This window comes from Scomber scombrus, chromosome 6 (assembly GCF_963691925.1).
Source record: "Scomber scombrus chromosome 6, fScoSco1.1, whole genome shotgun sequence".
Taxonomy (NCBI): domain Eukaryota; kingdom Metazoa; phylum Chordata; class Actinopteri; order Scombriformes; family Scombridae; genus Scomber; species Scomber scombrus.
In genome coordinates this window covers 20419760-20442966 of record NC_084975.1, presented here as the reverse complement: position 1 = coordinate 20442966, position 23207 = coordinate 20419760, and the positions used below count along the sequence as shown (strand labels likewise).

General features: G+C 40.2%; 1 protein-coding gene across 1 annotated transcript in view; it reads left to right on the top strand.

The window, feature by feature from the left end:
• LOC133981785 (transcriptional enhancer factor TEF-3-like) overlaps window positions 1-22838 on the top strand; it is a 34065-nt gene extending 11227 nt beyond the window's left edge. Inside the window, exons 4-13 of the mRNA XM_062420636.1 lie at window positions 6207-6271; window positions 7771-7833; window positions 9320-9454; window positions 10036-10079; window positions 10372-10433; window positions 10606-10736; window positions 11279-11452; window positions 16776-16916; window positions 19324-19476; window positions 21813-22838. Of these exons, the coding sequence (XP_062276620.1) occupies window positions 6207-6271; window positions 7771-7833; window positions 9320-9454; window positions 10036-10079; window positions 10372-10433; window positions 10606-10736; window positions 11279-11452; window positions 16776-16916; window positions 19324-19476; window positions 21813-21926 (1082 nt within the window). The 3' untranslated portion in view covers window positions 21927-22838. The remainder of the gene's footprint in view (window positions 1-6206; window positions 6272-7770; window positions 7834-9319; window positions 9455-10035; window positions 10080-10371; window positions 10434-10605; window positions 10737-11278; window positions 11453-16775; window positions 16917-19323; window positions 19477-21812) is intronic.
• The last annotated feature ends 369 nt before the right edge of the window (window positions 22839-23207 follow it).

Sequence of the window (23207 nt, the reverse complement as noted above, 5' to 3'; positions counted from 1 at the left end):
TTGGTGCACTGAATGGGTGAGGACCCCCCTACAGTGGTCTGAGTGCATTCCACACATGGTGTAGCAGAATCGATGGCCTTATTCAGTGGTGCAAGTGTTGAGAACATAAGCATGGTAGTGTCTTGGTCTGTTTATGATGTTCTATCTCTTGAACATAATGTGCTCCTATTCAAGGTTTGTGCTCACAGAGGTGATTCATGTTCAGTAGGGGCCTGGGTTTGGCCCCCTACTTCTCCACTGAAGTGGCTTGGATTATGAAGTAGTAGGATGGCTGCGGTGACTAACCTATAGCTGGTCATGCTCAGTAAGGCAGTCTGAAGCCATGTCAAGGCAGGGCAAACATTCATCAGAATCTGCCTACTGTACCTATAGAGTCCTGGAGAGAGGGTGGAGCCTGTGCGAGATACAACAAAAGTTACGATATTGTAACTTATAAGTTGTTGTTTAAGCACATGCTGAGCCCTCTGCCTAGCGACCCTTCTACTCCTACACTGTCTTCTGAAGTGGTTTTGGGATGAGACACACATAATTGGTGGGTGTGTTCTGATTGGCCAGGTACACACATGGACATTTCAGTGGGAGATTACATGCGTATGACTGGAGGAGAGTATTACCCATAGAGTCCAGTAGAGGGCTCCACCTGTTCTTTAGAAATAGGGTTATAATATCGTAACCTGTGTTTGGTTATCACTGTCCTAGCGCTAGCTAGACAGGATGAGAAAGTACACTGACGGTTTAAAGACTGACAGCCTTCTCCCCCTTTTCTCTCTTGTGTATTTTAGGGGAACAGATATTACAACCATAATTATGTTTTAAATTGCACATTTCTGTGGTTTGCCTTTGTAGGGCAGTATAGCATACATTAAATATTCCTTGTGATGTGGATGTCCACACAATTAGTTTCTGTACATAGGGTACGTAGGGTGTTGTTGTACACACACAAGTAGGACATGGACCCACGGGGTGATGTTGGAGCAGCAGATGCAAACCCGGTGCGGACCAGTCAGTTTATAGGAATGTCAGGAATGCACTGAGCTGAGAGAGAGACACTGAGAAGAAGAGAGACAGAGAGAGATCGAACCAGGCCACTGATGACCGCAGTCCCACTGGAGAAAGGCAGATTTACGACTTGCCAGGCCCAGGGGTTGACTTTGGAAGGGACTCTGTGGGTTGCCTTCACTAACCCCGTCCACCTCTCCCTGACCTCAATCAACAGGCCTAAGGAGGAAGAGATGAGAGCCAGAAGGCAAACAAGTGAAACACTGTTTTTAGTCCATTTTGGCATCATTAACACTCAAGAAAAGAGGAATAATAATGTCTAGTTTTAAAGAAGAAATAGTAGAAATGGTTAGAAAGTGCAATGACGTAATGTAATGTAAGTAAAAAGTTGAATTCGTAAGCAACAACATAAAGTCATCTTCAATTTATTACTGTCAAGGGTTTTACATATATTTAAATCTGCATGCAAGGATGGTGTTTGGAGATGTTAGTGTGGATGTTTTAGGTACTCTAGTGATGTGACTCTAGGAATGCCGATATTGGTCAGTTGGTCCGTCACACACAAGACTGAAATATCTCAGGTCTGCAGGTCACCTGGGGTCCTGTAACTCCGGCTCCATGCCAAACCTTGCAGTTGTTTTTCTTATGTTAGGTTTATGTATTCATTGAGTTGTAGCATTAAAAGCCTGCCCTATGTAGAATGGAAACAATAACACATAAGAATGAGAGCCTGGAGAGTTAACTGGCACCTACTTGCGACAGAAAGATTTCTCAAAACTCAAAAATGATTATGTTTCCTAAAGTTTCACAACGCAGCAACATCCCCTGACCTCTGGAACACCCTGACTTTGCTGTTGCTATGGTTGGTCACTTTTCATACCCTTAAGAAATTTTTCCAGAGTCAGATTTCTCCGCAGACAAGTCTGTGACTGCAGGCAGTGTGATAAACAACATCAAACTGTGGACCAGTGGCTGATGGTATAATGTTCCTACTGACTTTCCTGCAGCCTTGGCTGGCACAAGTTCTCTGTCTGTGCTACTCTCATTGGATATCATGATCTCATCGCGGTGTGACTGAGTCCCCTCTCTGATCTCATGGGTGTGTTGGAGGGTATTTTTGATGGGCCCTTCCCCAAGCACTCACAGTAGGAGTGGCAGGGCATCTGATACGAGAACTTGAAGCATAGCCTCTTTGACAGTCCATTAATGAAGCTGTTCAATGTTTGCAATACATGCCTAGCTAATTTTGAATGGGGACACCGTCATATTAATAAACTGTTTTGTCCTTTGCTGTGTTGGAGTTAGAATACCTTTTTTAAATCGCTATTGCTGAGATGAAAAACTTTGACATTTGAAGGTTGGAAACATCCCACGAGACATGTATATAAGCATTTTCAAAGAAGAACTGTGTAGCTCTAATTACAGTGTTTTTCAAGCTTATACTTGGGTTGACAGGTTGATCAAGTTTGACAACAGCTTGAGCCCAGGAAAGGCTTGTAAATGTTTAACAGAGTTTCAAAAGTGTCTGGCTACCAAAGTGAAAAGGGGTTGTTTTTCTGAATTTCTGAAAGGTTTTTATTCAGCTGTGGAGACATGCTTATGCATCTGTGTCTGCTACTTCTGAAAATCCCTATTTGATGCACTATGTGCATCTTACTGTACACTCAGAAGATAAATTGCTGGGAACTGGAAGAACTTGTGGCTGTAATGTGAGGAACTCGCGACAGGCAACTTAATGTTCATTTGAGGTCAAGTACTGTGAGGACTTTGACAAAGCTCTCTGTTCATCTTTTCAAGAGTTTGATTGCATGAAAATGTGGAACACTTTCTTAATCCCTGGGGAATTAAAGAAGTATACATTTATGGACTCAAACAATCGGTTGGCGAGTGCACCTCCCGATAAACACTAAACGGTTGAGGAGTTACAGCCCTGAAAAGAAAATAAGATTGAGACGGAATGAATGCCTCGACTGGGGCTGAAGTGTGTGTGTGTGTGTGTGTGTGTGTCAGTTTGTCTGTCTATGTGTGCAACTGTGTGTATAAACTCGAGTAGACGACATTTGAGAGAGGGGTTTAGTCCACAAAAGCCTCACACAAAGACAGTTGTACAGCTGGCTTGTGTGTGTGTGTGTGTGTGTGTGTGTGTGTGTGTGTGTGTTTTTTTCAGGGGCCTGGAACTTTTCAAGGACTAATATCGACCAATTTTTCTCCGTTACTCTCCAAGCCAACACTGATTCATTCACTGACTCACTGATAATATCACCTTGTCATAAAATGTGAACATTTTTAGTGCTTGCATACCACTTTTTGAACTTCTGTGTTGCTATTGAAACTTGGCCGATGACACCAAGCCTCCTATGCCCATTTCTTACATTAAGTATCTAATGTTAGGTTAACATTATTTGGAGTTAACTGAAGTAAAGGAAAATTACAGTATTTTTATAGTTGTGATATTTGGAGATTTTGGATTGCTTTAAAAAGAAAAAAAAATTATAACAACTTTTCAGGGATTTTAGAGCACAGCATGAGTAAAAAATGACCCAAACTGTGAAGCCACACCCAAAGTGAGCACTTTTACAGTTTAAAGTATAAGAAAAATATGAAAGCATAGCTTATGTTTAATACATTTTTATGATTAAAAATCAAACCAATCCGCATCAATATGTATAGTAATCAGATGCATTAATGGAAGCAAATCCTTTTATATTTTTTAATAGCTTTAAATAGATTGTGTGCAACTCTTGAGAGAGGCAAATGTCTAGCTGAAAGGTTGCCAGTTTTTATACCTAGCAACCAAGCTCAAATGCTTTTGAAAACCCTGATAAGTGGAAACTCATGTGTGAGCAAACTGCAAGGCATGCCACCTTCATCCTGGGGAGGCTGTTTCACATGAGCACCAGGGGGGGAAACAGTGTTTTGCATTCCGCGCAAAATCTGATCACTTTTATAGGCTGACAAAATTTCTGATCAGGGTTCAGCCAGGATTCAAGTTTCCATTTTTCATCATTTGGGGTCACCCGATTGGTTAGTTTGTGGAGTGTTGTGAGGTCTGACCCAAGCATCACTATGTGAGGAAAATCTGACGAGTTTGTACCAGGTTGTGTGTCGTGACTGATCTGTGTGTTAATTCACATGGAGATGTGGTGCCAAGGGAAAAATGACCGTGTTTAAGAGGTGGCGCAAAGTCTAGGAAACTCTTGTATGTCTGTCTGTGTGTGTTTGTGTATGTGTATGTGTGGGGGCTTGTGTGGGAGCATGAGAGATCTTTGAGTGAGAGAGCTGTTTGATTCTCTCGGTAACTGATATTATGTGTGTTTGTCTATGTCATCCCTTTTTTTAGTACCTGTTTGTAAATGTGTTAATCTCTAATATAGAGCTGCAGTCAACCATTATATTTGATGAAATAACCATACATACTGATGAAAATTCTGTTGATTATTTCACAATTATTTAGTCAAACAGGTCTAAGAGTTTACATCCATGCTAACAGCTCTGTGAAGCTGAGCCAGAGCTCTTAATATACATCTTCTTGTAATCATTATCAGTACAAGCTTTTGTGCCAATCCATCAAGTAGCTGTTGAGATATTTCACTGAATATGGGATGACTTTGACCTAACCAGGGGTACTAAACAAGTCAGAGGGTCCCAAAGTCATTGGGAATCATCTTCTGAGTCTAGGGACTGTAATTGTCTGTGAAAAATTACAATAGTATTTACATCTATAGACTGTGTATAGAGTTATTTCCATCTGGACCAAAGTGGTGGACCAACAGATTGACATTGTCATCCCCAGAGCTATGCCCCTAGCATGGAAAATAGTAATGAAAAATGCCCGTCACAGGTTCCCAGTGCCTAAGGTGACATCTTCAAATGATTTTTTGTACAATCAACAGTCCAAAACAAATGTTTCATTTGAGACATAAACCAGAGAAAAACAGCACATTTGTGAAGCGCCAGAGAATTTTTTGCTGGACGTATTACTGTTACTATTAGAAACTATTAGCTGAAATTTTGCAGATTGATTATCTGTCAATCAACTTTTGAATTGACTAATTATTTCAGCATTACCCAAATGTAATACATAATTGTATGTAAGTGTATGAATTCCTTGTATAAAACTGTAGTTACTCGCTTTTATGCAGCCAATCTTACATTTTATGGACTTGGATGGCAGCAGCACAGATCCACCCGAGCCATATTTTCAAAACTACACAAACTCACAAACTCCTATTCCCGAATTACACTCTAAAAACCTTTTGTATGTAATTGTGCTTGTATATCTGTTTGTGTGTTTCCATCTTAATCATCAAACTAGAGGTTTGGAAGGAAAGGGTGAAAGAAGCCACATGACTGTTGCCCTCCACTGTACCTGGAGACTCTGGATGCGGGGGGGGGGGAACAAGCCAAAGATTTACTGCAGGCGTAAAGGCATATTCCATAAACATTGACACACACACCAGCTGCTTGGCAGCCTCACCAGACTGGGCCCCCTTTGGTCACTGTCTGTCCTGAGTCCGGTCTGAGGATCGCATGGCTGCAGCCTCCACCTGCTCTGCCAATGTGACCTGTCTGTCAGCAGTGACAGCGCACAGATACTCACTCACTGTAGAGATATGAGCTCAGTATGCACTCAGGGGGTCAGCCTGAGACTGATGCAAGCTCTCACTAAGACAGATGTATATACTTAGTGATATACTTACACTTGCAGTTTTCAGCGTTGACACACTTGACAGTGTTGACTCTTTCTTTGGGCATGTGTGTACACTCTTTTACATGCTTGCATACAAAGTCTTGCAAATATGTGCACACACAGATATAAAAAACAACAGATTTTAAGATGTTAATTTAGCGATGTATTCATTGACTTTCAATGACAGAAGCACGTAACTATTTGTATTAATATGTGCACAGAATTTTACATTACATAGTACATTTCTCTCATGCTGTCTGGTTTGGCCAGACTTGCAGTGCAAGCTGATGACGAGTAGATTAGGTAAACATTTTAATTCCTCCACACCCTAGAAAATTCTCCTAATCAACACCCCCACTTCCACAAGTGCACCACTGCCAAAATTAGACTTTTTATTATGTTATTTAGTTCATGTACAGTACTCCAGACTTTCTTGAGGCTCCCCAAATTATAACTGAAAATGCAATACAGGTTAATATGAAATTAATTTAAGATTATGTTTTCTGAACCCTTACAGGACGAAATGAATTGATAGCACGGTACATCAAACTTCGCACTGGAAAGACGCGGACCAGGAAGCAGGTGAGTCCTCTGCAAATGACACTTGATGCAGCCCCTATTTTTGAACCCCTCGAGAAAGTCCTCTCCTGCTGAGTGATGCCCTCACACCCTGGGTATACCCCCCTACCCTTCTCTCCCTCCTGTTCGGAAAACTAGAGATGACGATTGATTTAGGGCCAGGACCCAATGCACAGATGCTATAGGATCATATGTCGGTGTTGTTTCTTCACCACCTCATGGATCTGGTGCTTGTTAGAAGGCGAAAGAAGCTGGGGAATATGGTGATCTACACGGGAGACTGAGGTGGGATGGACGAGGGATTTGGAACTCTATCCTCACTATGGTATTTGATATGGAAGGACTGATGTAGGGGCAGTGATGGATGTGGAGAGAAAAGGTGCCTGCTAAGTCATTTGGCAGAGTCAGTGTGGGAATGAAAAGAGATGAGTGGAGATGAGAGGAGAAGGGGGCAGTGAGGGATCATAAATGGATGGTGGGACAGGTTGGAGGGAGAGAGGGACACCTGCTGGTTCAACAGCAGTAAACTTAATGCTGTGTTACAGATAAGCTTTATAGGAAAGTTCAATACAATGGTGCTCTAACAGAGATTTAACGATTAAAGAGTCAGTCGTCATGTAGCAACAGATAGATTTTTAGATTATCCCGAAAAAAACTGGGGTTAAGCAGAGTAAATATTTATTATTCTTATATTATACCACAATAAGAACAGTTAAGTAATAATTTATCATTTGAAGTCAGTATTGTTTTTGAAACAGGTGTATCAGTGTTGTGGCTCACTACCTCATTAAACCATCCAGAACCACCTCGAAATACCTCACTGAAAATGAGTTGTTTGTATAGATTTCAGTCTATAGATTCTTTGCTTAATGACACTGTTTCAGGTTGGCTTCACCCTGCCATATTCCAGGTAATGCATAGAAAAGTTGTCAGTTTTGTCAAGAAAATAAAATGACAATTCATCTACGTTACAAGGAGATACTCCTCTACTTGCCCCTGGTTGTATTGACCGATGTTTATAATTGTATGTGCCTATGTTTTGAGCTATCCATATCTGAGATTTCTGCCTCTGTCTCACATCAGTGGAGATGAATGAAATGTTGCTGTTTGTTACATTTGAAGAAATACAACATGATCTTTTCTTTCTAATTTGCTGTTGCATTGAAATAGAAAAGGTCCATCTTTTGGGTGCAGTTTTAATATTTGTTGTTTACAATTTAAATTTGTCAAAATGTCAGAGTCATCATAATCAGAAGGAATCCTTCTCTGAAGATCGTGAATATCCATACTAAGTTTACTATTGAACAGATTAGCTGACAGGCAGACTAAATGCCCTTTTAGGCTCAGAGTGACCTGAGCAAAAATATTATAACCCAAACTTTCTTGTTGTAAGGCAACAATGTTAATCATTAAACCACCATTGCACCCAGTTTAATTGGAAAAGTGTTACATACAGTAAATGCAAATCTTAACTGGCTGTGTTTGCTGTCTGTGTCTTCCAGGTGTCTAGTCATATTCAGGTTCTAGCACGACGGAAGGCCAGGGAGATCCAGGTGAAGCTGAAGGTACGCTACGTGAGTCAACCTTTTTTCTGTTTCATTTACACACACTAACAACATTGTATGTTTAATGTACTTTCTAAGTGTAGAAAGGAAAGTTAAAGATATGTGGACTTAATCAAATCAATAATTTGTGCACAGTTTTACATTGTGGACAAAGGGACAGAGACAAAGAAAAGTCCTTGCTTAATTAAGGATATGATTAGTGTGTTGCATGTTTTTATATTATTTGAGATTGACTCAAACAGGTTTTTATATCATAATCAGGCCATGGTGCCTGCATTCAGATGAGGTTATTATCATGTTTTTAATCAAGTTGAGCAGCAGCAGATGGAAAGAAGGTGAAAACATTATTACCCTATATTATTCCCTCTTATAATGAAGTTTCATGTTTTGTTAAAGGTGTTACAACATCCATGGACCCTGAACTGCCATGTATTCACATTTCATTAACACAAAGGCACAAACGATTGGATATTTTAATTGCACTCTCTAATTGATGCTAGTTTTAAATGGGATGCTGCCACATTTCGATGAAATGTGAACATACTTCAGGAAGCCCGAGGCTTACTGTGCACGATTATGAAGAAGATGAACCGAGTGCAATTGTCAAGAAACAAATTAATCCCTGCATTATTCCTTCCAGGTATTACATTTGGTAAGTGCCTCAATAAAAGTTTTCCTGTGTGGTTCGTTGAGAGCTTACACATACCTGTCCCCCCAGTACTTTCTCAGTTTGCATTTCTCATTCGCATACTCGCAGTCAAAGCAGGCAATAGGACTCTCCCTCACCTTGGATGGTAGCCATGAGGGTTCAGCTGGCAGGGCCCTGCACCGGTCACAGGGTTGGCCTCTGTGACAGGCCTTTTTAAATGCGTCTTTGGTGTAACTGAGATCCCTACCACATGTACCCCCTATATTTCAGCTATGCCCTTGTGTTAGTCAGTTCTGGGAAGAAGAATGCACTGTGTGGCCTTGCCCATTAGGGCTGGGCGGCAAGTGCTTGTAGTCCTCTGTGGTTTGGAAACTGCTGAAGGAGTGGATTCAAAAACAAGAGGTATATCACCTTACAGTAAAGCACATGGACGACAATTTTGTAGCTATCTCCAATTTTAAACTACTTTTAATGGCGTCAGCATTTAGTCATTTTTTAACATAATAATTATCATATTAACATATCACCCCATAGCCTGAGTTGTCTTCCAGTATGACCTCCAACAGAAGCTGGTTGTCATCACAGGCTTGCCCCTGCCAAAGCAATAAACTTAACTCTTGACCCAAAGGCCCTTGACTGTAATATCACCTTCTCTCCTACTCTCTGCCTGGCAGGGATTCACTGATGATGCAAGCTGGCCTCAGCCCTTTACTTCCCTTTTTTGGGCTCTGCTTGTGTTACCGGTGAAGTGGGGTGCTGACTTAAAAGGACTCTGAGTGCTCTCCTTTTGCGTAACTGTCTGTTTGTCTCACACTTGCTCTCTGTCCCTCTCTTTAGGACCAGGTTGCCAAAGACAAGGCACTGCAGAGTATGGCCACCATGTCCTCAGCCCAGATCATCTCACCCACAGCCTTCCAGAACAAGATGGCGCTCCAGGGCCTTTCTAGGCCGGCTTACCCCACTGCTGGTGGGGTGAGTCACTGAACAAAATCCATGTCACCATCTTATACAGAAAACCCTGAGCTGAGGCAACAAAGTTATAAAAACAACAACTTTGACTTCATCCAAAAGTCTGTTTTCATGCCAATTACCATTATTTTTCTTCACCCTATATATTGATATATACATAAGTTCCCTGGATCTTACTTATTATTATGGTGTGACTGATGTTGCTCTATACATTTAGTTTGTCTTTATTTTACATAGTTGAGATGCCTTTCCACAATAATTTTGACTTTCAGATTTATGAATTGGCAGTACTGGCATGAATCAGATTAGTAACTCCCCAGTGGGCCCCTTTTTAGATAGGTATTTACTGTATTTTATTTATGCCATGTATATGTCAAAAACATATGAAACTTTGATAAAGATATATAAGAGTTTTATCTTGATCTATCTTGACCTTGATAAAAACACATTTAAGCTCTTTTTTTAAATAAGAAACAAATATCCCTCAGCTCTGTGCTTTATTTGGAGATCATTCAATTGTTGTGTGAGAATGAGTGTTAAGGTGGCACTGTGTAATAAAGCTTCCACACTTGTGTTTTTTCCAGTTTTGGCACGGGGCACTCCCAGGACAGCCAGGAGGCCATGAAGAGTGAGTAGCCATTCTTCATTTCGTACTCTAAGGTGTTATATATTAGTAATTTCTCATGTGATCAACTTAATAACCATCAGATAAATTTGCGTCAAGGAATAAATCTCGAACCAAATTAAAACATATCAGTGCAATTATAAAGAAAAGTCTTCAGCTGTCTGGCATTCAGCATGCCACGCTGCTCCCTGCGTCTTTAGAGGTCAGGCGGTCCAATTAGTATGTGAGATGGGGTCATGAGGCTGAGACGGTGCATAACATGCCTCTCTCTCTCTTGTCTGTCTCGTCTCTCCAGCATTAAGCCCTTCTCCCAGCAGAGTTACACCATGCAAGCGTCCGGCCCGGCCCCCATAACAGGTGGGTGTTCTTTCTCTCTCCTGCCATGTTGACAGAGGGCTGTCATGCCGGCAAAGTGATGAGACACTGCGGCTCATGACGGAGAGCCTGCACAAAGCTCAAAACCACTGCATTTTTTACTGTGTTGCACTCAGAGCACACATTTATGCACACACTGCCCTCTCCTCTCTAGGTTATGAAAGCACAGCAGGGCTGTCCATGTCTCCCGGTGCCCCCCCTTGGCAGGGTAGAAGCATTGCCAGCTCCAAGTTGCGAATGCTGGAGTTCTCCGCCTTCCTGGAGCAACCTCAGGACCCAGAGACTGTGAGTATACAAGACTGGAGACAACTACGTTCAATCCATGATTTAGGAGGGTTCTTACCTCATAAACACAAGTTTATTTTATTTTTATGTGGTTCTCTGAGTGAGCTGCAAAAAAGATTTCACCACAGTATTTTGATGCTGCATAGCAGGGGAAAAGTTTATACCACAGAGTTGGAAAAACTGATGAGTATAAACACTGATTAAAAGATTAGAAAATACAGTATAAACAAAAAAATACAATTCTTCTACAGAAAATCTAAGAAAACAGATGTCATGTCAGATATATGATACACTGGATTAACGCTAAGAATATACAGTACAGCACATCACATGTTCATAAATGGTGCAAGAGGAAAGAAAAGGGTGGGACCTTTGAAACAGGTGACAAGATATTACAGTTAATATGCAATGGTGAAACAAGCCCAATGTGACAGATGTTCTGGAGTGCTTAACTTGCACTTGCCTTTAGTGGAAATTTAGCAAACAGGACATCTGACATTTTGGCTCTGTTCAAATCCTGATATGCGCTTTTGTCTCTCCAGTTCAACAAGCACCTGTTTGTGCACATTGGCCAGTCCAACCCCAGCTACAGCGACCCCTATCTGGAGTCGGTGGACGTCAGGCAGATCTACGACAAGTTCCCAGAGAAGAAAGGAGGCCTAAAGGAGTTGTTTGACAAAGGGCCACACAACGCTTTCTTTCTTGTCAAGTTTTGGGTAAAACATTTTTGTGCATTTAAAAAAATATTTTTTGAGATGTCCAGTTCAGTACATATCCTAATTTGATTCATTTTCATCTAGTTCCATTCCACTAAATTAATCTACTGTTAATCCAGCTCAATTATTTACATTAATTACAACTGATAAATCACTCATTTCAGTTAAAACCCATTTGTATTATGTTAAGATCACTTTGGTATGTGTGTGTGGGATGTTTCATACATCATCAAAGCATATAATCCTGCCCAAGTAATGTAGGTGAAGTACAGTGAATGCTCTTGTTAATACTTTGTACCACCTGTTGGCTGTTAATGGCCTAGCAGTGTTAACTGTGTTGAGATAGCTTAAACATTGGAAGTTAAAGAAACTTAAGGACGATTTTAGAGCTAGAATGAATGGAAAGTTAGTGGTCTAGTGACTTGATTGGTGGTTAACATCCTTGCAAAAAAGGCATTGCTGCACAGGATGCATTTTGTGTGGGTGTGTTTGTATATGTCTCTGGTGTGTGTGTGTGTGTGTGTGTGTGTGTGTGTGTGTGTGTGTGTGTGTGTGTGTGTGTGTGTGTGTGTGTGTGTGTGTGTGTGTGTGTGTGTGTGTGTGTGTGTGTGTGTGTGTGTGTGTGTGTGTGTGTGAGAAGCCTTGGGGAGAGTGGCAGGCCTGATATTTCACCAGAGGAAATGTGAGCCCAGCCACCTGTCCCTGTGCTATTAGACTGAGTCCAACCCTCATGCCCTCCCCATACACTTATTTATAGATAAGCCCCCCCAAAACACACACACACACACACACACACACACACACACACACACACACACACACACACACACACACACACACACACACACACACACACACACACACACACACACACACACACCATCATACTATACCACTAGCCCTAACTCACCATTACTCACTGAGATAGATGAGACAAATTCAACTTAATGGGGAATTTGGGTATTTTTCAACCTGGTGTCTGACAACATTATGAAAAGGACCATACAAAGAGTACAAGAGTTAAGTTGTTTTCAAAATCAGCAAAATACCCAATCGTGACTTTGAACAAATCTTTTAGATGACACAAAGCTATACTTTCTGTCATCTCATACACAACAAACTCCTCCTGGCACTCCTCTCTCCAACTCTGTCATGGCTGAATAATTAGCTGATTTCAACAACAACTCAACTCTCACGACAGAATGAGACTTTTCCTTGAGCGAGTCTTGGTTAGACACCATAACAAATGGACTGGATTAAATAAAAGATAAAGAAAAATATTTATATACTTTCTGTATTTAATGCTGTCAGACACTTATAATAACAATCTGAGCCTGTCATTGGCAAAAACAAGCACTTTTAGTAGATGTCCATTGAAAGAGTGCTATTGACCCAAAGGATTACATTGCAGCATATTTTGCAGATGCTGGCTGAAGCACTCAATACTGCACCGATTCCAAAAACTGGGAAAATAGGGTACTGGTTGAAAGATTCCAAAGTCTTCATTTAAGATCCACAGAGATGAAAGAGAGGGTGATATTGAAAAGAGGGCAGTATGTAAGTTGAGAAGATGACAATGAACACAAAAAAGGGATTGTGAGACGGAGACAGAGAAATGGGAGAATATGGGGTATAATTGGACATGTCCACTTTGTTCATCTCATCTGATCTGGCCACCTTGCTTTAGCTTAGGACAAGACCTTTGGTATATGATATACATACTTACAAACCCACCCTCCTCTTTACCTCAGGACACCTCCCTCTGCACGTCTCTCCATTCTTTACCAAAGTGACTTCTATTAAGAATCTATTGCACATCATTCAGATGTTTTGCTTCTCTTTCCTTTGTGGGCATATAGTGGGCTTTATAGTGAGTGGAGGGATGATGCCAGGGCGAAGCATAGTTATAGTGAATTAAAGTACATTTCTTTAATATCTCCAGACTTCCAAATTGCAACCCACATCTCTGGTTTGTTCAGTGATTCAAAATAGATTCAGACAGAATTAATTAAGTGAAAAAAGGCAGTTCAGAGCTTTGAAATGTTGTCTGTCGTGCTCTTTGTCTATGACAACTCCCCTCTCCAATACTCGGGGATTGTTGGGGCTGATGCACTTCCGTCTGTGTACCACAGTTTGGTTGTGCATTCCAGGTGTCCCAAAACATCCACACAAAGGTGTGAGTTGTTATATGTCACCTGAGAAAACCACAGCAGAGACTGGGTGTGTTGCTCACATGCTCTGAAAAATCATCAGCTTCTAAACTGCCCAGACAAAAAGTGACACAGTGTTGTGTTGCAGGTCTGAAATTTACGACACTTGGATTGAGAGGAGATTCTTAATAGCTGGCCGTTACAGCTTCTCAGCGGCCTTCAGTAGGGGTGTGATTTTTTTAACTACTGGTGTTTGGTGCCCCAAGTCCTTGAATGCCACATTCAAAATTCTCATTGTCACACCAGATGACATTATATTAAATGCTGATGGTGTAGGCACATGATGCCATTTTGGTGAAGAAAGATGTCTGACTATCATGAGTGGGTGGGTTTGGGAAAGCAGAAATCACCCTGCCTCACTGTTGTCACAGCAAAGCTCCTTTTGGGGTGTTTCCTTGAAAGAAATGCTCCTCTCTGTTCTGCATGGACACTGTGGCTGAAACCCTGCAGTGGTGTCCTCTCAAGCCCAATATTTGTTGTAAACACTGTCGCTGAAGAAATGTTTATGAGCAGTAACATGGTGTTAAACGGGCTCATAATGATCAGCTGATTGCGATCACATTTTAAGTTTCAGATTTATTATGGGAAAACTAAGCCTGCAGTCCAATCCCATATTGTGGCTTGTGATGGTGAAATATTCAATAGATAAGTAATCCAGTGGTGATACATGTTTGTTGCTATTATTTTATTATGAAGTGCAAAAAGTGACCAAGAGGGACTCCGTTAGATATCTATTCACAAACAACCAGGCCAGGTGGTGTGGAATTTTAAATAAAAGAAACCAGCTCATTAGCTAGATATAAGTTAATCAGCTATGTCAGCTAAGCTAACTGACCAAAGATTAAGGCAACTACTCATAAAATGCTAACATGAAAAAGAACAGTAATAACGAGTAATGCGCCAATCAGGCTCAAGAAGTGGTTGGCTCAATCAAATTTGTCAAATTGTTGTTTTGAAGCCACCGTTGAATTGGATGCTAAATGTGTTATACAGCTTTAACTGCTGTGGTTTTGAGCGTCAATGACTATGAATGTCAAGTTCAAAGTGCCGCCTTGCAATTTCATGCCACCAGATGGCTTTGTATGTATGGCGTTGCCCTTCTCACGTTTGACTGCCACATTATTTATTGTGGAAAGATAAAAGACATTGGTGAGTGACACCATATTAGAAGTAGTCTTGTCCAGTCCTTGGGAAGAGCAGCTGGTCACATCCATGGCATTTGATTCAGGGGTGAGAAGAAGGAGGGGAAGAGGAGCCCTGCCATATATCATAGAGAAAAAGAGAACAAGACAGCAATAAAAAAGCAAGAGATAGAAATAGGGACACAGATAGTGTGAACAAGAGAAAGAGATGGCAGGGGAGGAACGGTGGGTGGCATGTAACCAACAAGTCACTCATCAGTGAAATATTACTCTCGATTCATGTCAGAGCCGGTGGAGTCAACAGTTATTACATATGCAACACCTCGCTTGAGGAGAAAAAAAACAAGCTCATAACACTGACTCCTCTCAGTCTGTTCATCTTATCGTATCCCAAGGGGGTCCTCCAATTCTCATGGCATCCATGACAAAACACAGAAATTCTACAAAACAGCTGGACATTTCAGCACCCATACTCGAAAAAAAGAAGTGAAGATGCTCTTGGCCATGAAAATAAGCAAAATGAAATCCTCAACACATCTGAAAATACGATAACCTTATTTACGCCATTGTAAAGGACGGGAAAGGCCTATTTGATGTTACCGCAGTGACACAGCCACGTGGCAGGTCATGACTCGGGGGTGTGCTGAGGCGCACGTTGGCATGGTGACGGTGACAGGCGGCTGGCCCACCTCCAAAGCTATGGCATTCTAGATTGAATTTCCGCAAAACCCCCCTGTCGGCCGCTGGCTGTCCTACCCCGCTCCCCACCTTCCTCCTCACCCCCTTAGCGCCCGTGGCCCTGTCCTAACGGATTGTCTCACGCCTTTGAAGTGCCGAGGGAATCCGATTTGAGCTGGCTCTGCTAAATTGTTACACAGCAAGCCTGCCCACCATGATCTAATCAGCCAATTGCACGCTGCTGATTGTAATTGGATGAATTCCCTCGCAGGCTGTTAGGGAAGCAGGGAATGGTGGTTCGGGGAGGGTCACTAGGCCCCAGGGATGAAGACAAATAGAGGAATTACATGAGCCAGGGATGAAGATGAACGGGGTGATGAAGAGATGAGAGGAGGCCGAGCGGTGTCTCAATGGCCCATTAGGAGACAAGAGCCCGACAGGGGAAAAGGTAAAACAGCTCAGCTGTCTGACAGAGGAGATAGCACCTCAGTCTGATCCAAAATCAGATTATACTTGCCTCAGTTCAAACTTGAACTAGTGGGAGGACCAGTCGAGGTGAATCTGCATCCACCTGAGGATGAAGAAACTTAAGTCTGAACTAACGGTGACTTCAAATTGAACTTGTGAGACTGTATTTTCATAGGAAGTTGAGTATACAAATGCTTCAAGTGGTTTAAGTTTGCTGTAAAGATTATTTAAAAATGTAAAAAATTAAATTCATTGGCTTATTATATTTTTAAATGGTTACCATATGACATACATTGTGACCTTAGAGCTACTCGAAAATTGCAATGTCAGCAGGTTATTGCTGGGAACACAACACTTGTCTTACAAGAAAAGGCACGCACACACACACAAGAAGATCATCATCTTGGGAATCTTGAGGCTGGATTGACAGTGTTATACTAGGTCAACAAGGATCTGGGTATTGGATGCCTCTTGGCTTTACAGAGAATCACTCTCCAGCTTCTTTGAGCTGTAACACTCTTGGTAATGCATCTTTGTCAAACTGACACACATGTTTCTTGAGATTCATATCTGTGAGCACAAAAGCAGAGCCTGACATTTTGTTATAAATTATGGAGCTGGTACTGTATATCCTTGAGATTTGAAATGCTAAATGTGGAGTAGTGTACTGTGAAATCTAGCACACATGTCTCCTGTTAAAGAGGGTCATGTCTTCATGACTACATGCTCATAAAGGCTGCCTAACTAATCACGGTTCTTTTACTGTAGGTCAAAGTGTATTGATGTTTAGTTGAGCCTGACATGTTATCTGTTTCTTCTGTCTAGGCGGACCTCAGTATAAACCTGCAGGATGACAGCAGCTTCTTCTATGGTGTTTCCAGTCAGTATGAGAGCTCTGAGAACATGATTATCACCTCATCCACCAAGGTCTGCTCCTTTGGCAAGCAGGTGGTGGAGAAAGTAGAGGTAAGATGAGGATAATGGGATTTTTTCATATATGAACTTCTACACACCTATCCTGCATTTATTAGAAAATGTTACTGCAATTTTCCTGGCATTTTAACATAAAAGTCTCTTGCCTCTTCAGTTATTCCTTATCATTTCTGACAATGAAAATAAAGTCATTATTTGTTTTATTTTCAATTTTTTTATTTTCCTATTGTGTTTGCAGCCAAAAGGCAGCAGCATGTTTCAGTACATGCATAACAGGCACTCCCCCTCACTTTTACAAAATATATATTTTGCCTTTGATCAACATATAGATAAGCCATAAAGGGTCATCTTGTTTGTTGTTTTCGCTCTGTTTTTTTACCTGGATTTTGCTTTGAAAGCTTCATGGAGGCAGCTTTCTCTGGCTGAAACGGCTTCTTCCTGCTTCCTGCTTCAACTTCCTGCTGACTCCCAACATACATAAATGGCACACAAGAATTTTCTGATTGAACTCATTGAGGTTTATGTATTTTCATTGGACCTAATAGATCAAATTCTCATTATCATAATCTCATCATTCAAAAGTTGCTTCAGAGTGTTGGCAATGCTCAGAAAGATTCATTACAGCTGTAATGATTGCGTATGGGACAAAATCTTTGTAAGGCAGTGAGCATAACATGATTTGCAAATCTGAGAATGGTCATTATGCCTAAACAGCAGATGAGAAGCTCTGGAGATAGTACTCAGGACTGACAAAATGTACCATGTCCTCCTCTGCAGTTTTATATTTAATTGATCTTCTCTTTACAGATGGGAAAGTAAAACTGTAACATTTTCTAAAAATGTGTTAAACTTAAACAATTAAAGCTAAGAGACAGTGCTCTTGATATAAGAATTGATTTTTGGTGTCACCTCTATTCTAAATAGAATTCTCAGGAGAATATTACTATCTATTATTTAGAAAGAAATCATTTTTATTATTTTGTTAGACTATCAATATTATAGAAAGGCACCATGACCAGTCTCATCATGTTGAAACATATGAATATCTTGGTGTCCTTCTGGACAATAAATTAAAATGTGGTTATCAAGAAGGCTCAGTCAAGACTATTCTTTTGAGGAAACTAAGATCCTTTAACATTAGCAAGAACCTTTTACATGTGTTAGATCAGGGAATCTTGGCTAGTGTCCTTTTTTATGCTGTGCACTGCTGGGGAGGCAGCATCTGTGTTGATGACAAAAACCAAATCAACAGGCTGATCAAAAAAGCTGGCTCTGTGATTGGCATTAACCCAGAATCACTTGAAGTCATTATGAAAAGAGAACGAGGTCCAGATTAAAAACAGTTTTACCCCTTGAAGGCCATCCTTTACATGAAGTCTTTAACAGCCTAAAAAGCTCCTTCAGTGAGCGACTTGTGATGCATCAGTGTTCTACTGAACATTTTAGAAGGTCTTTTGTTCCAGCGCTAGTCAGATTTTTTAATGAACACTTTTAGTTGTTGTTCTGATCCAATGCTGTAGATTATGTTTCTAATGTGTTTTATTTATTTATTCACTTGATTGTAGTGTCCGTATTGTTGTATGTATGAGCTGCTTGGTGGCAAATGAGTTTTCCCTCTAGGGGATTAATAAAGTTTTACTAATCTAATCTAATGTGTTATTTCCCTATAAATGCAGTAAATAGCTCTCATATTAGTTTGTTTATTTATTGTAAAATAAAAAAATGTACCTTGTTTGCTTCACACTTTGTGGAAAACGCCTATATTTGTGGATAGTAGCGTTCCCACAGTTATCAGTAGCCTATATTTTATATGTGGCTGCAATTTAAGGAGATTGCATCACTGATTGCTCAATAGATGAGAGATATTTCAACATTAAGAGGTCATAGCCACGTCAAAAACCACCATTGTCACCCTGAGGAGTGAATAACTGCTACTGGTGGAGATGAATTCCAATCAATTACCACTGATCTGTGGTCAAGAAACAGACGTGATTCACAATTCTCCCCAGCATGACTAACTTTTCTGCTTCCCGTTAAATAAACACAAAAGTGGCCCTGCCCCCATCTGCTGCTGATGGATTGTACAATATAAACACATACACACACATCCCTAGGTAGAACCATCTGCTTGAGTAGGCCACATGATGACATTTAATGGCTTCATCATTTGATTACGGTTGTCACGAGAAATATGTTTATTGTCATATCTGGCATGCCATATGCTGCATTAGGTATATTATATTGCACACATTACAGCTTATCACATAGATGTTCATATTCAGTGTGTCCAATTGAGTTTCAGTGGAATATGTATCCCTGCTTTTTATAATAGATTTCACATTTCATCCTTTTAATGTGTTTTAAATTCTCTTTCCATGTGCTATATGTTCTGATATATTGGAGTGCACAATTTCATAGTGTATTTTATCTGTTTTCGTAGACGGAGTATGCACGTTTTGAGAACGGGCGCTACGTATTTCGGATCCACCGTTCCCCTTTATGTGAATACATGATCAACTTTATCCACAAGCTAAAACACCTGCCGGAGAAGTACATGATGAACAGCGTACTGGAGAACTTCACTATCCTACAGGTACATACAAGGATCAGGGATATACAGCACAGTACATGTGTAGAGGCTTGAAATTTCAGTGTATTAGACATGCATACTACTCTTCTGTTATTACTCAGATATTCTGTTTAACATTAAAGGAATAGTTTTGGGAAATGCTTTCTTAGTGTCAGAAAAGAAGATTAATCCCATTCTCATGTCTTACGCTATATATGAAACTGGAACCAGCAGCCAGTCAGTTGAGCTTAGCATAAAGACTGGAAACAAGTGGAAATGACAAGTACAATTTATTTAAGAAACCTTTATATGATATTCTAGCATAAGAAAATTAAAGGATAAGGTTGGTAATGTTCTTTATTTCTCTTATTGTCACCAAATCTCAAATGCAGAGCCAAACCAACAATGAAATCATCCCACTTATGAGTATTGTGTGTGTATCTAAAGCCTTATATATTGCATCTATCTGTGCTGTAGACCTCTGTTGTTGTCCAAAAATGAATGACTTTCTTCTGCATTTCTGAGAAATGGGAACAGAACTGGATTTCACATGCACAGTGGCATCTGTGGTACAAGGAACTTCTCTCCTGAGAGTGAAACTGTTGTTGCTCTTATTACTCTTTAGAGGCAGTAAGAAAAATATGGAAAATATGAAAAATGAATTATAAAGAGGCATAAACAGCTTATCCTGACTTGATGAGTTTGGATATTAGTCATTATCTGCAGCATATTTATGCACGGTCACACTCTCATTGTCCTTCGTCATTCACATAGTTCCACTCATGCCATTCTGATTTAATAAAGCACAGGGCCGTGCAGACCTTCAGTATGGATGCAGATACTTTCTTTCAATTTCAAAACACTTTGTTCAGTCGTAAGGATGTGAAACAGGAAAACTGTTTGATTTTTAAATGAATATGGTTGTGCTGTTATTATTTGCTTGTTACTTCCTAAAGGAAACTGACAGAACATTAACAGCTGGTGTCAATATTTCACCGTCTATGAGTTGCAATTTTTCATGGTTACTTGCAGAGTTAAAACATTTAGTCTTTTCTGCAGTAAGTTGTACTTTTCTGAATGAGCTGGTGTGCTCCTCAGAGAGCGGACGCAGAGAAGGAAATGAATAGAGTGGAGTGTATCACCATAGTAACAAAGTGGTCCTCAACACCAGGGTTCAAAGGCATTGGTGTTCTTTCCATTGGCGGCTGCATTCCTACTGGCCATGGGACAATGACCATATTGAACCCACACTGACGACTACATGGCAGCATGTCATTAGGTTTCTCAATGGGCTGATTTAGCTCATATTAACCATGAACAGCTCATAAACAGATGCGCGCGCACACACGCACACACACACACACACACACACACACACACACACACACACACACACACACACACACACACACACACACACAGACACACACACACAGACAATAGATATGTGCAAGCACAGATCCCACATTACAAGACTGAGCACAATGGATCGATATGCCTTGTGTAACAAGGGCTGTATTCAATGCAGCGCAATTGAGCATAATTAATAGATGAAGTTATGTGCTTGTTTTATGCTTGTTGCCTCAGCACAATCCACCTGATGTGTTTTAGATAAAAATTAATCTTGTATATAGAATAACAGAAAGAATATTTTGACCAGAGAGAGCTTGTCATTGTCAGTACATGTATAGATTTGTTTCCAGTGTCTGATAAGCCTAGTATAAATCTGCTGTCATTAGATTTAATTGTAACTAGTGGTGCTAATAAGAACTAATGGTGCCTCTGCACTGCTTTGGAAAACTGGATCTTTATTGCACCAACCAAAACCATAAACAGTGGTAAATAAAGAGGCATGTACAAGATCAAACTCTGATTTTATTTATTAATTAAACACCGTGACTCTTTAACCCCATTTTCAACTCACTGAAATGACCTTGATTAAATCCATTTTGTTGGGCTAATATTAGAATGTGATTAACTACAAATGCTAATCTGTCATGTCATCCACGGTCTGTAGTATGTTACGAAGGACACTCGCTACTAGAAAAGAACTAACCAGAAAACTGCTCTCATTTTTTCTTTGCTCATTTTATTACTGAATTGTGAAGGGGTTTTTTTGTATTTGTTTTTTTTAATTATTTCTTAGTTTAAAGTACCAATATATGCCACAAACCCACTAAAAACTGATTTGTATGAATTTCAGTGGAGTCTTACAGTTCCTATACACAGATCAGCGAAACAATTCATATTTGATATTGATGTTTGATGTCAATACCATTATCACTGTCACACACTATTCTGTTTGGTTGATTTTATCCTCCACAGCCTGACTTAATAGGACTGTCTGTGCTTGTCTACAGGTGGTGACTAACAGGGACACACTGGAGACCCTGCTGTGCATAGCCTATGTCTTTGAGGTGTCCACCAGTGAGCATGGCGCACAGCATCACATCTACAGGCTAGTCAAAGACTGACACAGTCACACAGTTGGAACTTACCTGCTCTAGACCTATTGTAGCACCTCAGTGAGCAGCAACACTAAACAATGGACTACTTCCTCCGTAAGCTTAAAGCTGAAACCATACAACACGGTCAGGAGCCCAGAAAGACACTGGCGTTGTCAGCGTGCCCAGGAACACTACTACTGCTGAGGGAGAGGTGGATTTAGAACTGTGGAAGCTGAAACAGGCTTTGTGTGAAAGTGGCGGGGAAAAAAATAAGAGGACCATGATACACTGTGGTCTCTATACCAAAGGAGCCAAACCTAGCCAACAAGATGCATGAGAAAGTTGTCATTGGTGGTGTTTTTCATCTCATTTTACTAGTGCTTGTTTTTGATTTATTTAGATTATTATACACACATGCATGTGCAGGGGATGTTTGTTACAGAGAAGTTTGGCTGACTCAGGGTGCCACCTAGTGACTTAAATATGAATAACAATTGGAAAAAATAATTGAAAGTAGGCTGGGAATCCCTCTTTTGCACATCCATAAAATATCACTGTTTTTGGTGCCAATATTTTTGTGTTATTTTAGCATTTGAGTAATTATGTACAGAACCACATCCATCTCCTCTAAACAGTTATGAAAATAAGAAGCTAAAATGATTTAAAAGAGCTATTGTATTCACTTTGTTTGATGTTTAATGTTAAATGTTCCTTGTATTGTCTTACTGTTTTTGATTGAAAATGATCTGACTACAACAAAAGGCACATAATAACAATGCTACCTTGAACCAGATTTGGATCTGTAAGATGATTACAGAGGTCGTCTGTAAGTGTAACTTGCCCTGAAGTGTCAGATGAAAATACAAGTGTTTCTTACAAAACTCTTCTCTGTTGCTGGGTTTTTACATTCTGTAAAATGTGTTGCCAGTCACTGTGACATGAGGCATAAATATATATGATCAAATATTCATAATTTTATCCTCTATACACATAATATACAAATCCTGTGTGTATCTTAGAACAAAGCTTGCATTTATCTTTAAAATTTCAAACATCTTGGCAATTTTCAGGTATCTTTACTGAGACTACATACATTTAATGCATTTTAAACGTGTTTCTATAATACAAAATACCTCTGAGATGATAGATGACAAATGCATAAAGAGACACGTGCATATCAGCTAGATTTACAGTATGAAGACTATTCGTTTTTGCACTCCTTTTTGCTAACAGTGGGCAAATAAAACAAATTGGATCATAATAGCTTTGTCCTTATTCCATACTACACAAGCCGGTTTTGAGTAGTCT